Genomic DNA, 13,989 nt, shown 5'->3' on the forward strand with positions numbered 1-13,989 from the left:
GATTTCAAGTGAATTCCATTGCTACTGGTCTCAGACTAACACTGACTCAGGAGATACACAGATGGACACATTCTCCAGCACTGAATTATTTGAAGTGAGCACTGCATAATAATGCCTCAGTAACGCCTTTTTAAAAAATCCTCACCCAGGCATATGTTCCATTATTTTTTTTAGAAAGACAGAGGAAGGGAAAGAGAAAGAAACATGGATGTGTGAGAGAAATATTGATCAGTTGCCTCTAGTATGGGGCCCAACCGGAATTGAATTCACAACCCTTTAGTGTATAGGACGACACTCCAACCAACTGAGCCACCTGGCCATGGCCTCAGTAACATATTGAAGGCGTACCTGCTGCTCTATACTACCCTAGCCCCTGTGCCCCAATGACTACTATCATCGCCTCCCAGACCGTGTCCCAGGGGCTGCGCTGAGCACTCTATGTATGCTAGAATCTCTCAGTCCTCTCGGCAAGCCTGAGGAGGTAGGAATTGGAATCCTGGTTTGAGGGATGAGGAAACAGGGGCTTGGAGAAGATCAGTGACTTTCTCAAGGCCCAACAGCCTCTCAGATCTAACTCTGACAACCACACCCTTAACGATGTCCTCCTGTCACCATTCGGAGAGCTTCACAACCCGCCCCTGACACTTTCTATTCTTTTCACTACCCGTCAAAAGTGAGTTGTAGTTCGTCTTTTTCCAAGAGGACATGAATCATCTTAAACACAACCTGCCCCCAATTCCTTTTTTAAATCTAGGGTCTTGTCCTAGAAAACATCCTCAAATACACAGCCTTCTTCAAAAATAATGTAGCTTCTAGAATAGGCAAGAATTCATTTTAGATGCTCAGCAAACTTTAAAAGAAGCAAACTGGCTGTCCCCTCTCCTCTCCCACCCCAAGAGGCCTATTCCTGCAGAATCATAGAGCTGGAAGGCTGTAGAGGTTCTAGCCCCTTGGTAGGCAAACTGTGGCTCACAAGCCACATGTGGCTCTTTGGCCCCTTGAGTGTGGCTCTTCCACAAAATACCATGGCCTGGGTGAATCTATTTTAAAGAAGTGGCGTTAGAAGAAGTTTAAGTTTAAAACATTTGGCTCTCAAAAGAAATTTCAATCGTTGTACCGTTGATATTTGGCTCTGTTGACTAATGAGTTTGCCGACCACTGTAATCTAGCCTGATAATCACTTTGCAGAGGATGCTCTCAAGCCCCTAGGCTTAATCAAGCTGCCTGGGGACATGCAGGTGGGTCCTATTGACAGAGATGGGACAGGATCCTTGCTCTGTGTTGCTGTACCTTCTGCCACATCATGCAGCTTCCTAATCATTCCACAGCTTTGTCCCTAAAGACGGAATCTGACCATTAATTTGCAGCATTATGAGCAGAGAACCATCAAGCAACAATATAGGCATAACTTCTCAATTGCACGTGGTGCCTCGTTTTGCAGGAAGACCTCTGTACCATTGTATGATTTGGCACTGTGGACCTTCAGGCGTCAGTGGAAGGTCTAAATTTAAGAGGATGTAAAACTGTTGCCCAGAATAAAAGCCTCTGCTATTAGCACCCTGGGAAGGCCACATGCAAAGGGACTGAGCAAGAGACAGAGTTGAAATGAGGACACAGGAGGAAGCAGCCATCTGTCCCCAGCAGTGCGGCAATGAAGTAACCACAGGACGCCACCCGCCGCCTGGATGAACCTACGCAGAGTGCACTGCTCAGATCCTACACAGCATGAGCTGGGCATCTCTCAGATCAGCTCTTCAGGGGGTGTTACATGCATGTGCCACACTATGACAATGAGTCCGCATGTGTCCTATGCGTATCTGCTACCTCTCCTACAGGATTCAAATGTGACCTTGAGAACGTCAAAAAAATTAACTACTTCCAAACGTATACTCAGTGCCTCAAGATAGCACTTCTTCTCTCCCCAGAAAAACGGTCTTACTTCAGTGCACCTCACTCTGGGCTGACAGTATAGATTAGCAGAGGTGAGAGGAGGAGATAATATTAAAAATAAAAACCCGAAGGTCAGAGTTTCCCATGTAGAGCCTGTACTTGCACACTTGGTTGCAGAGTGCTTACCTCGATATACACTTCTCCCTCATTTCCAAACTCTCCTAGACTCACAGATACCATGAAGTACGATGTTGGTCCTTAAAGAAAGCCTCACAGCAGAATGATGCTTTGCACAACCTTTAACCAAAGAACTCAAAGCAGTTTACTAATGTCAGCTCAAGCGTCACACCGGCTGGGATGACCCATGAGCAGATCTGCTCAACTGAGGCAAGAGTTTAGCGATGGTGGGTGGAGACTCTGAAAGCCCCAGGAAAGGCTGGAGAGGAAAAGACAGGAGCAGCCAAAGAAGGAACCAAAAGAGAACCTTGCTCCGCTCTTCAGCAATAAGTAAGGTTTCACCAAAATGCTAACTCTAACGAGTATGTCCACACTTATTTTCCTATAAACTTCTGTTAAGACTTTGTAAGCGAAACAAAAGAGTAGACATTTTATGTTGGAAAACGGAAAAATATATAAGTAGAGATTATTTGTTACAGGTTTGATAACTGATTTAATGATATGAAATGCTATTCAATTAAAGATGACTCCAAAATTAGATTCAATGCCACAAATTTTTATTCCATAAAAATGACTAATATTAGCACATTCCTAATATGGGAATGTGCTAAGGTTGAGAATGCACATGTAGTCATAAAGTGATCATCTATAAGTTTTCAACATAATAGAAATCTTTTAGTTCTGTAGTTTCTGTGCATCTTATATAAAATTTGCAAATAAATCAGGAAGAAAAATTAGAAATATAGAGAAAATAGAGAGTGTAAATAATATGTGAAAGAACAAATGATCTTAAAGTATAGCTTTGCCCTAACCAGTTTGGCTCAGAGGATCGGCCTGTGACCTGAAGGGTCCCAGGTTAGATTCTGGTCAAGGCATGTACCTTGGTTGTAGGCACATCCCCAGTAGGGGGTGTGTAGGAGGCACTGAATCGATGTTTCTTTTTCATTGATGTTTCTAACTCTCTATTCCTATCCCTTTCTCTCTGTAAAAAATCAAATATATATATAATTGATTTTTTATATATATTTAAAAAGTATAGCTTTACTTTAGTTTAAGTAGGCCTTCATTGAATTGCAGATCATTCATGTCATAACACTTAAGGCATATGACCATTGTGTCCATCAGGATGCTTGGAATGGTTCATCCAACACATTGGTCTCAGTGTTCTTTAATCAGCTCAATATTATCTTTCATTTTAAAATTTTTGTTTAGCCATTATTCAGCAGTCATCTCCTAGACTTCCTTATTACTATCCAACAGCTTACCCCACTTCACATCACTACTGCTTGTATTTGCAGCTCAATTTATTCTGCTGTTCTAACTCCAATGAGCCTTTTACCCCATCAGGATTTCCAGTTCATTAACCTTACGTCTTTTCCACTGCTCACCACCTTCCACATGAACTAAGTTAGAGTGCTTGGTCTATCACGGGGATGGCTTATAGAGGCAACATGGTCTATGTATTTCCACAAGTTCTCTTTCTGGACACCACTTTGAGTTCAGATCCTACGACTCTTTGCTCTACTGATATCCTCTTGTTCCCAGACCCACCATGTCTGTGCAGACTTCAGAAACTTTATTCTTGCTATTCCCCATGCTCTTCCCTCAGATATTTATATGAGTAGTTGACTCTTTTTTATTAAGGTCTCTGCTACAATGTTTTTTTTATTACCCTGCTTTATGTTTTTTATGGAATCTACAATGACTTGAAATTATTACCTGCATTCATTTATTTTTTGTTTACTTGGTGTCTCCCCAGTGGCATACACTATATCCACAAATTCTAGAATTATATCTTGTTTATATATGACTAATACTTAGAATTCTGCCTGAAACATTGAAGATTTTTCAATATTTACTTGATGAAGAGAAAAAGGAAGAAATTAGGAAGTATATAATTTGCTTCATTTATGGGGTAAATTAACTTTGAAGGCTATTTGGGACTTAGCGTCAAATAAAGATTGGAAAATTTCCAGGAAGAATATAAAAAGCAAGAGCCCTTTATACTAATCTGGATACAGTTACCTTATAAACCCTTTTCACCCACTCTAATAATCTAAAACAGTTTTATCCAATAGAGTAGGCACTTACTCTCCCCGTGAATATTCATATCTAATCCAAATTAATGACAATAAAATGAAATCGCTAACTCCTCATTCACATGAACGCCAATAGCTGCATCTGGCTAGTAACCACTTTATTGAACAGTGTGCAGTAGAGGACATTTCCATCACCCCACAAAGTTTTATTAGACAATGTTGAATAGATTCTATTGCTTTAAATTATAAAGCTATATCATTGAATCACTAATATAGTGAGATTGATTACAATTAGATAGGAAGTGATTAAAGCATTAACACCGAATTTCTTAGATAAGGAACTGCCTTGTGTTTCATTTAGTGTAGTTTGTAATTTATCATTATTGATTGTATTGACTTCCTATCTTGAGATATAGGCAATGAATTTAGCAGAGTGAATAGGAGGCTTCACTGCCTTTCCTCTTTTAGGGCTGGGGAGAAAGCGGAAGAAGGGAGAGATAAGGATTAGAGAAAAGGGAAAAAATATCTCATCTATCCATCCATCCATCCATCCATCATCCATCCATCCATCCATCAGCAAGTTCTTACTGAGTGTCTGTGATAGTTCAAGAATTGTGATTTGGTGCTGAGGGTTTAAATGGAAAGAAATCACAGTGTCTAAGCTTGTAAAATTCATAATGTAATATAAAAATTGACAAAATAATAATGAAACTGTTCAATCATAGGTTAAGGTTAAAGTGCTATGAAAACAGAAAGAAAAAAATCATCTGTCTAGGGGAGATAAAATAATAACATTCGAGTGGTGTCCTAAGAATTATGAGAAGCAAAGCATCAGCCTGGAGGAAAAAAAAAATGTTTTTCTAACCAAGGGGGTCAATCTCTGCAAAGGCAAACTTTGCTTACTTAAGGAAGAACTCATAGTCTTAGGGGGTATTGGTTTGAGGGTGTCTGAAGGGAAAATTTAAAATTGAGATTAGAAAAATAGGTTGAGCCAGATTGTACTTGGGCAATTTTGTTAAAGGATTTGGATTGTGTTATTCTTCATATAAAGGGTAAGGGGCAGTTTAGATGAACTTCCTTGCAAGAGGCACCGCTGTAGAGTGAATATAAATACAGAGAGCAAGCAGAGTGCAGGAGCCTCCTCTCCAGGAACCCAGGGTTGCAGGCAGAAACAGGAAATTCTGAGCCTCAAGCTAAAGGGCCCACTGCTGATTCTCAAATCACTCATGCAGACTGACAGTCAGGAGAAGCCTAAGGAAAACATTGATCTGGGAGATGGTTTTCTCTTAGATGATTCTTATTGGTAATGTACGTGCTTTGAAAGTTCTCCAGCTATGCTTGATAGAAAATCCTGATTCTCTCCACCCCGGAGATATGCATCAAAATGAAAGAAAAAAAAAATCCTCCATCTGCTCTTCATTACCAGAAATTCCTTTAACAGCACATGCAAAGTTTATCAACACAAGTAAAATGTAAATACCAAAGAGTATCGGTAATCAGAATTTAGCAATTGATGTTTTCAAAAGGAGAAATACCATTAGAAAATTACTCAAACAATTTTATATTCTAAAGTGAATCATAATCTGATAGACTTATTTAAGCTGCTATAAAACCCCATAACTGGTGGTTGTTGTTGTTTTTTTTTTTTTTTATTATTATTTTTTTTAATAGATACTGAAATTTAAGAACTAGACAGGCACATTTTAAAAAATTAAATGCATGAATTAGAATTACACATAAAGATAAGAAAGTACATTTGCCTCATGGGGATTTTAAGTTATTAGGTTCAAGTTATGGCCTGGCCTCTAATTATAAAAAGCCTCAGAGGTCTGGGTGAACATCACAAGAATACAAGGGAACCAAAATAAAAACTTTTTTATTTTCTCCTCTTTTTATTTTCTCTTCCTCTTTTTCTATTTTATTAAAGAGAGTAGGCATGATAGCTTCAAAATATGCCTTCTTTTAAAAAAATATATTTCTATTGATTTCAGAGAGGAAGAAAGAGATAGAAACATTAACGATGAGAATAATCAATCAGCTGCCTCCTACTAGGGATTGAACCCACAACCCGGGCATGTGCTCTGATGGGGAATCGAACCAGTGACCTCTTGGTTCATAGGTCAATGCTCAGCCACACCAGCCAGCCTGATCAATTGTCTTCTTATGGCTCTCCCTGATCTTCATAAGTCTTGCAGACATTGGATTTACTCTTCTGTTCTACACGGATGCATTTATACATGACTTTATAGAATCCTAGGACTGTGAGGTGAGGATACAGCTGCTAACATCTCTCCCACCCAATAACCTAGCTAGCCTAATAATTGTACATTATCTGGTATTTCTAGGTGGGCTAACACCGCAAAAAGATCTGTCAGAGCTGACTTGACAGTATTGAAGCAAATATTTGATGAGCCTGGCCTAAGGGCAGAACAAATGAAGAAGAGAAAGGAAAATCTCCAAGACTCATTGTTATTCTCTGCTGCTGCCTCCTTTTTCTCCTAAATATAATAGGAGCGTTGGGCTAATTAAGTTGTGAATTTACCATCCACGGATTCCTCACACCTTCTATAAAATCAGCCTCAGCTTTTAGAAATGCATGCGAGGCAAAGTGAACTGTAAGCTAGAAATCAGCAGATCCCTGGTCTCCTACAAGCCATGCACACCCCCCGGGGAGGGATTGCCTGTCTGGTTGTTCAATCTGAGACCCTCAACTTTAAATGCCACATGATCCTTATTTGGTCACATGCATTTGGGACATAAAAATCCTAAACATGCACATTAGGTGTATAAAGTACTTGGTGGTCTCCTGGAGGCTGGCAAAACATTAGCCACAGTTAAACAGCGTTTAATGCCAAATGATTTATCACAGCAACCCACACCGGAAGTGGGCTCCTGCTGGTGAACTTATTTACATGGCCGCACCTTCAGAAAAAACGTATTTTGACAGCAGGACAATTAAGAGACAGAATTAATTAGAACACTTTTGTGTGAAAAGAAAATGCCCCATAAGAGGTGAGTGGGTAGAGATATTAACAATGAAACACCTTCCATTAGGAAAACAGAAAATTTTCTTTAAAATTATGAACTATTGAGTGAAAAAAAAGCATCATTTGCAATTTTAATGAGGTATACCAATGCAACAGAATTTTCTCTTAGTGGATAATATATTGATCATATGTATAATAGGAGGGTCAGGTGAGCAGACAAATCTACACTAATAAAAGAGTAGGCTGCAAATTGTCTGTGCCTTTGTGGTGCCCACCAGCCAATCAGGAGTGAGTATGCAAATTAACCCAGCAAAGATGGCGGGTTAATTTGCATACAAAGGCACCATTTCAGCCACTCTGGGCCCCTGGGCAGCATGGGAAGGTGGAAAGGTAGCCCTGTGTCAGAGCAAAGGCAGGAGCGGCAGCCAGGGAAAAAAAGGCTCATTCTTCCATGAATCTTCATGTATCGGGCCACTAGCAGACTATAAAACAGTTCAACGTTTACACCCTGAGGATCACCATGTCTCTCTTGGAAAGCAGTGAGAACAGTGGACAAAACACAGGCTGTGGGTTTAGATTCACAGCTGAGTTTGAAACTTTGTCCTTTTTCAGCTCCATGCCCCTGGACAGGTGGTCTAACTTCTCTGAGGCTTATTTTCCTCATACGTAAAAGGAGAACTATAACATTTTCTTTGCCCTGGCTGGTCTGGACAGAAGTTAGACCAAAGGGCCACAGATTCCATTCCCACTCAAGGTCATGGACATACCTAACTGAGTTGCATATGCAAGAGGCAACTAATTGATGTCTCTCTCATGTTGATGCCTTCCCCTCCCCAATTCCCCATTTCCACTCTTTCTAAAAATCAAAGGAAAAAATACCTTCAGGTGAGGATTAAAAAATACAATTTTCTTCACAGGAGAAATCAAGAAGGAGTTCAGGAACCCTTTCTTACAAGCAAGATTCTCCCTTAGCTCCCAAACTCACTGCATCTCCATCACCTGGCCCCAGCCAGGAGGACCAGTCTCAGCAGACACTGGGTGCTCGGTCACCATCACTCTTAGTAGGGAGCCTGTGGCTCTCATGTGCCTGATCTCTGCTCTCCATAGCGCCCTGTGGATGAGGGGGCATTCCTTACCCTTCTCCCCCACAACAATTTCCCCTGAAGCACATATCACCATTTGATAATGTGGTTTATACTTAAGTCATTTCTACATCGCCTTATTAAATTCTTCTTTCTAAAACCTAAGTACCTACTAAAAACATAAGCTCCACACTGGGACATCCTGTCAATTTAGCTTAATGCTGTCTTCCCAGGACCTTAGGCACGTTCCTAACATACAGTGGACACATTGCCTGCCCCCTTTCCTGCGCTCCCTCCCCTAGAACTGAACTGGGGAACGCTGAGTGCCACCGTGCATGTGCTGATCTACCACGCTTCCTCTCCTACCTCAGAATGGAGAGACAGAAAACAACCACAAAAACCTGTCTGAGTTATTAAAAAAAAAAAAAAAAAAAAGCACTAATCTAGAATTACTGTTCTGTATTATTGCAGAAAGAAGTCAGGTTAGGCCAAAAATACAAAACTCCAAATTTGACCTTTCTTTGAATAAGTCCTCTTATCACTTGGGACAGTGTGTCTTGTGTACTAATTATGTTTATTTAATCCGGACATCTTAGCCAAGTGGGGAGAGCATTGCTCAGCTGATCCCTGGCTTTTCTGCTGACCTGCCCTGTGAACTGGCCAAGCTCTGTTTACAAGAATATAAAATGAGTGCAATACAAAGGTCTGCTCTGTTAATTTCAAAATCCCACATTAGATTCTGAAAGAGTTATGAATTCTAAACCTTAACATGCTAAGTAGAATTTATTATTCTTAGATTCTAACTGCTTTTCATTATCTTCTTGGGTGTTTAACTCAAATAAATATCAATTGTGTGTGTAAAGAGAGATTGCTTAAAATTGAAATAGAGAATATATTGTTTAGAAAAGTTTTCTTACTCTTTTTAGAAATGAGGAAAACCTAAGATACCCAAAGTCATCATGACACAAAGTGAACAACATAACCACAGAATTACAGAACAACCGCACTTGTGGGTAGAGATGCTACAATGTGCTGAAGAAATACTGCAACAGGACAAAGTAGTTTTTATCCCCAAAATGATCTCATTGGCACAAGGACAATTTAATCAACTTTACTAACAGTTTCATCCACATAAATACAGGGAGATAAATGTGCCAGCTGTGTATGCAATCTTACATCAACACACTCAAAAGTACAGTAATTAAAAGCTCCTTGAACGCACAAAACATATATCTAATGTAGAACCACATTCTAAATGCACAATGTAACTTCTAGGAACTTCTTTTTAAACTTTTCTATGACATATTTATAACACCACCCCTCCTTTTATTGTCTTAAAAATGTTTTTACCTCCACACCATCTTCTGCCAAACAAGACTCTTAGGCTATACTTTTATTTCTTACTCCACATCTTCCAATTGCTCTCTCTTTTTTCTTCATTCAAACATGAAAGACTCCTTTAGATTCTTAAGATTCTCCTGATCCTCTCCTTTTTCTTATCACAATCTTTACAAAAGGCTAAGGGCTAACAACACAAGAAGGAAGGAGAGGAGGATGACAAGGGAAGATGGAAACTTCAAAATTGTTCTTAATGGCTGAGCAGAACTCAAAGAAGCCAATTTTTTAAGTTTTATGTTTTACTCAGCAATAGATTGATAAATAAGAACCTTATGGTTATTTTGATAAATTCAACGAAAGCATTTAATACAATTATAAACTTTTTCTAATAATTATTTCTTAGCTGTTATTGAAGAAAACATCTTAAACTTTGATTATTATTATTATCATATCATAAAAAACAGTTGATTGGTTCTCAACTCATTAATTTGATTTGAATAATTTCTCTTTATAACTATGGATTATTTTCTGTTTAAATAAATTTATTTCTTTTAATTTTGCTCTGCTTAAGTTATATCATTTTTGTGCAGTTATGAGAACAATCTTTAAAGGATGGTGAATTATTGGCTGCAAGGCTGGTCTCAGAAGGAGGCAAGATGAAATGCAACTATGAATTTTTTTATTGTTGACACTATTATAGATGTTCTCCATTTACCTCCCTTTGCTCACCTCTACCCAGCCCCGCCCCCACTCTTTCCTCTGACCATCACCTCACTGCTGGGTATGTCCATGGATTATGCATTTATGTTCCTTGGCTAATCACTTCACCTTCTTTCATCAAACCCTCGCCTCTGATAACTGGAATTCTCTAATGAACAAATAAAAGTGTGTTTCCAGTCTAGACTTCCCGAATCAGAACTTCTGACATTTGGGGCCTGAGCATCTTTGACTTTTAAATGGCTTCTCTGATGCCACACTTGCCATCTAATACCTGAAGGAAGACAGGTAACTACCTGTTTGTTTTTTTTTAATATATTTTATTGGTTTTGTACAGAGAGGAAGGGAGAGAGATAGAGAGTTAGAAACATCGATGAGAGAGAGTCATCGATCAGTTGCCTCTTGCACACCCCCTACTGGGGATATGCCCGCAACCAAGGTACATGCCCTTGACCGGAATCAAACCCGGGACCCTTCAGTCCCCAAGCCGACGCCCTATCCATTGACCCAAACCGGTCCCGGCAAGGTAACTACCTGTTAATCCAAGCATGAGGTGGACTTGACCAGGACTCCGCAAAGCTATGGGAAGTGCCATGGAGACACAGAGTTGCTATACATTGATTCTGATGGAGAAGCCTTCAAAAGGGGTAGAAAGTGATGACGTCTATGAGGGATGAACAGAAAGCAACAAGGACCACTTAATAAGGAGCACTTATTGAGCACCTCACTGATGAGAAGAAAAAATTTTGATTGAATTCTCTCCTACAGGATAAGTCTGCAGATTGGAAGGCAGGCTTCTTGCCTTTTTCTAAAGAAAACATTCCAGTTTTTGGTGTTAAGCTTGACAAGGCCTCATAAGAGAAAAACATGCCATTATAGACACTTTTTATCAGAATTCCAATGAGAATTTATATTCCAAACCAACAAATCAATATTCTGACACCTCCAGAACCCTAAGGAAGACACATACCGAAGCACCATCATGTCACCTCGGTTGTGTTTCTTTGGCACTAACCTCCGAAGTACGAGCCGTCGGTCAGCTTCATCTCTTTACTGGACTTTGTGATGACTCCTGCAACGCCATGCTGAATGAAGTACATTTTTTTACCCACAGCTCCTTCTCGTATGATGTAATCTCCAGGTTGAAACACCTCGAATCTCAACTTACTCAGCATGGCAGTCACAAAATTGGGGTCAGCGTTGGCAAACAGAGGCATCGTGGCCACGAGTTTCCGACAGTTGAAGTTGACTATCTCCTAGAGATGGAAAGAGTAAATCAACCTTAAGAGTGATATTATTCATATCAGCAAGAAAGCATATACTAAAATTATATATATCACATAACATCATAATTCAAATTCAGAACCCAAACCTACATAAATGCTAATCACCTACATGCCTCTGCGACGCCAGGGCTCATTTTATCTCCATGTTGGGATTTTGTATTCACAGTTCCCAGAATGGTTCAAGTATATATTACACATTCAGTACAGGCTAATTAGATATATACAAGTCTCAACTTTTACCACTTCACATTTATTATTCTTTTAAAAAATATTTTTATTGATTTTTTTTTCGGAGTGAAAGGGAGAGGGATAGAGAGTTAGAAACATTGATGAAAGAGAAACATCGATCAGCTGCTCTTGCACACCCTATACTGGGGATGTACCTGCAACCAAGGTACATGCCCCTGATCAGAATCAGACGTGGGACCCTTCAGTCAGCAGGTCGATTCTCTATCCACTGAGCCAAACCAGTCTGGGCGCATTATTATCCTTTATGTAGCATAAAAACTTCTAAAATGTGAGAGAATTTTAGTCTCTTTTCTTTTCTTTCTTTCTTTTTTTTTTTTTTTTTTTAAGAAAGGAGGCCACATCATTGCCTATTAGCTACACCACGAATGCTTCTGTGCTCCCTGTGTTGAATGATCTAACTCACGCCTACCAATAGGAATTCTGAAACGAGGCTCACTGCCAGACAACAGCTTTTCAATGTTTTTCCCTTAACATTATTCATGTCGGAGTGAGAACCACGGAGAGTGCCGAGATGGGTTCCATAAAGGAGTTTCTAATTCTAATCGCTGCTTATACTTTTGGTTGGTCTCTAGGCTAGATCAGAAAACCCCTCCTAAAGAGCCTTTCCCGTTTCCACTGGAAGCCTTGGAGTGGAGAGAGGTGGGAGTCCACTTTTCCTGACTTGTATTATTTCTGGGCAGGAATTCTAAGCTAGAAGAACCACATGCTTAATTTCATTCTATGGATTCTGATCTAGATATGTCATCTCTCTGAGCCAAACAGGGACTGACCAGCTTTCATCTTGCAAGTCAGATATGTAACAGAATAAACAATGGGCATCTAAAATTTACCACAATGCCATTTCTCAGAAACGTTTTCTCCAATGAGCTCTCAAAAGAAAAGGGTAGGGCCTGATTTTTTTTATAGTGCTTAAGACACGTAATAACTTAAGTAACCTCAGTGAAGAAGGGGATAGAAGGTAAAAAGAAATAGAGATCTGAATTCTCTAATTGGGGAAATAACTTATACAAAACTCTGAATTCCAAGAGTAGGAAAGGTGGTTTCTCTAGTCTTGCTTCATGAAATGAACTGCGATGATCCCAGGATAGAGAATTCCAATTGATACAGTGGGCCCAGAAATTGGGTCCACCATGGAAAAGAAGGTCATGCATCCTCAATAAGATCTCATGAGTTTAGCAGAACAGAGAGTAGTCTCTAGTAGTGGAGCTTTATGGAGAGTTGTATTTAAAAATCAGCAACAAGAAGCAGAAAATGAACATGGCACAACAAACAAAATAAAGATATTATATGTGGCACTTGGTATAGCATCACCCAAGACCTCAAAATGACAGTTGAGTGCATTGGGGGCTGCATCCCAGGGAAATTTGTGGACAGTTTTAACTGGTGCTAAAGAGCTGTGGTGCACGTTGGGGTTACAGCAAGGTTTAGCACATAGTAAGTGCTCAATAAACATGCATGCATGTATGGATGGATGGATGGATGGATGGAAGGAAAGAAGGTGAAAAGAATGGAAAGAAGAAAGGAAAATGAAAAGGCAAGTAGGAAGTTGGCCTTTCATCAGTAGAAAAAAGTACTCACAAAGCCCAGTTTTATTCCTCTTGGAAACAGGTACCCAAAACTTTTACAATGAGTTCTCAAGCAGCCAACTTGAGAAACAAGTGTTATGTGTATTAAAAAAATTATGTTTTTTAGTATTAGAATACCTCTATACAAAAACCACATGAAGATAAATGGTGAAATGGAATGAAAAGAAACAAAGGTATGTCATTAAAATGACTGGATTGATTGTTTAAAAGGTACTTATTTCACATGAAAATTACACAGAAGAATGCTGTTGGGGAAAGGGAAAATAAGTCAGATTGCAGAGAAAATAAGAGTTTCAAACAAAAATAATAGACTCCTTACACCTATGTTCTTTCATTTCAACTCTACAAATGTTTTTCTTAATTGTTCTCTCACTTTTCATTTTAGAAAAATATTTGAAAGTTTATTTTACAAACAATCACACTGGTGTTTATCTATCTGAAAAAGTCCTCTGTGATTCATTGCATATTCAGGGACACCTGCTGAAAGTGCCTAGAAAATTTTATATTTTCACTATTGCTGGAAGGAATTAATTCTCTCTCACTCTTATTTCCATGTAAATACTATATGATTGAAACTGTGAATTCTAACAAGTATTTGATAGGAAACAATGAAATGAGACAAATATCTATGCATTTCT

The 13,989-nt window shown here is 39.2% G+C and overlaps 1 protein-coding gene across 1 annotated transcript in view; it reads right to left on the reverse strand.

Moving 5' to 3' along the window:
- The window catches only part of HCN1 (hyperpolarization activated cyclic nucleotide gated potassium channel 1), a 272,628-nt gene that overhangs the window by 19,957 nt on the left and 238,682 nt on the right, over nucleotides 1–13,989 (reverse strand). Inside the window, exon 6 of the mRNA XM_036410483.2 lies at nucleotides 11,246–11,486. Within this exon, the coding sequence (XP_036266376.1) occupies nucleotides 11,246–11,486 (241 nt within the window). The remainder of the gene's footprint in view (nucleotides 1–11,245; nucleotides 11,487–13,989) is intronic.

The sequence above is a fragment of the Pipistrellus kuhlii genome, unplaced genomic scaffold (genome assembly GCF_014108245.1).
Source record: "Pipistrellus kuhlii isolate mPipKuh1 unplaced genomic scaffold, mPipKuh1.p scaffold_m20_p_4, whole genome shotgun sequence".
Lineage (NCBI taxonomy): Eukaryota > Metazoa > Chordata > Mammalia > Chiroptera > Vespertilionidae > Pipistrellus > Pipistrellus kuhlii.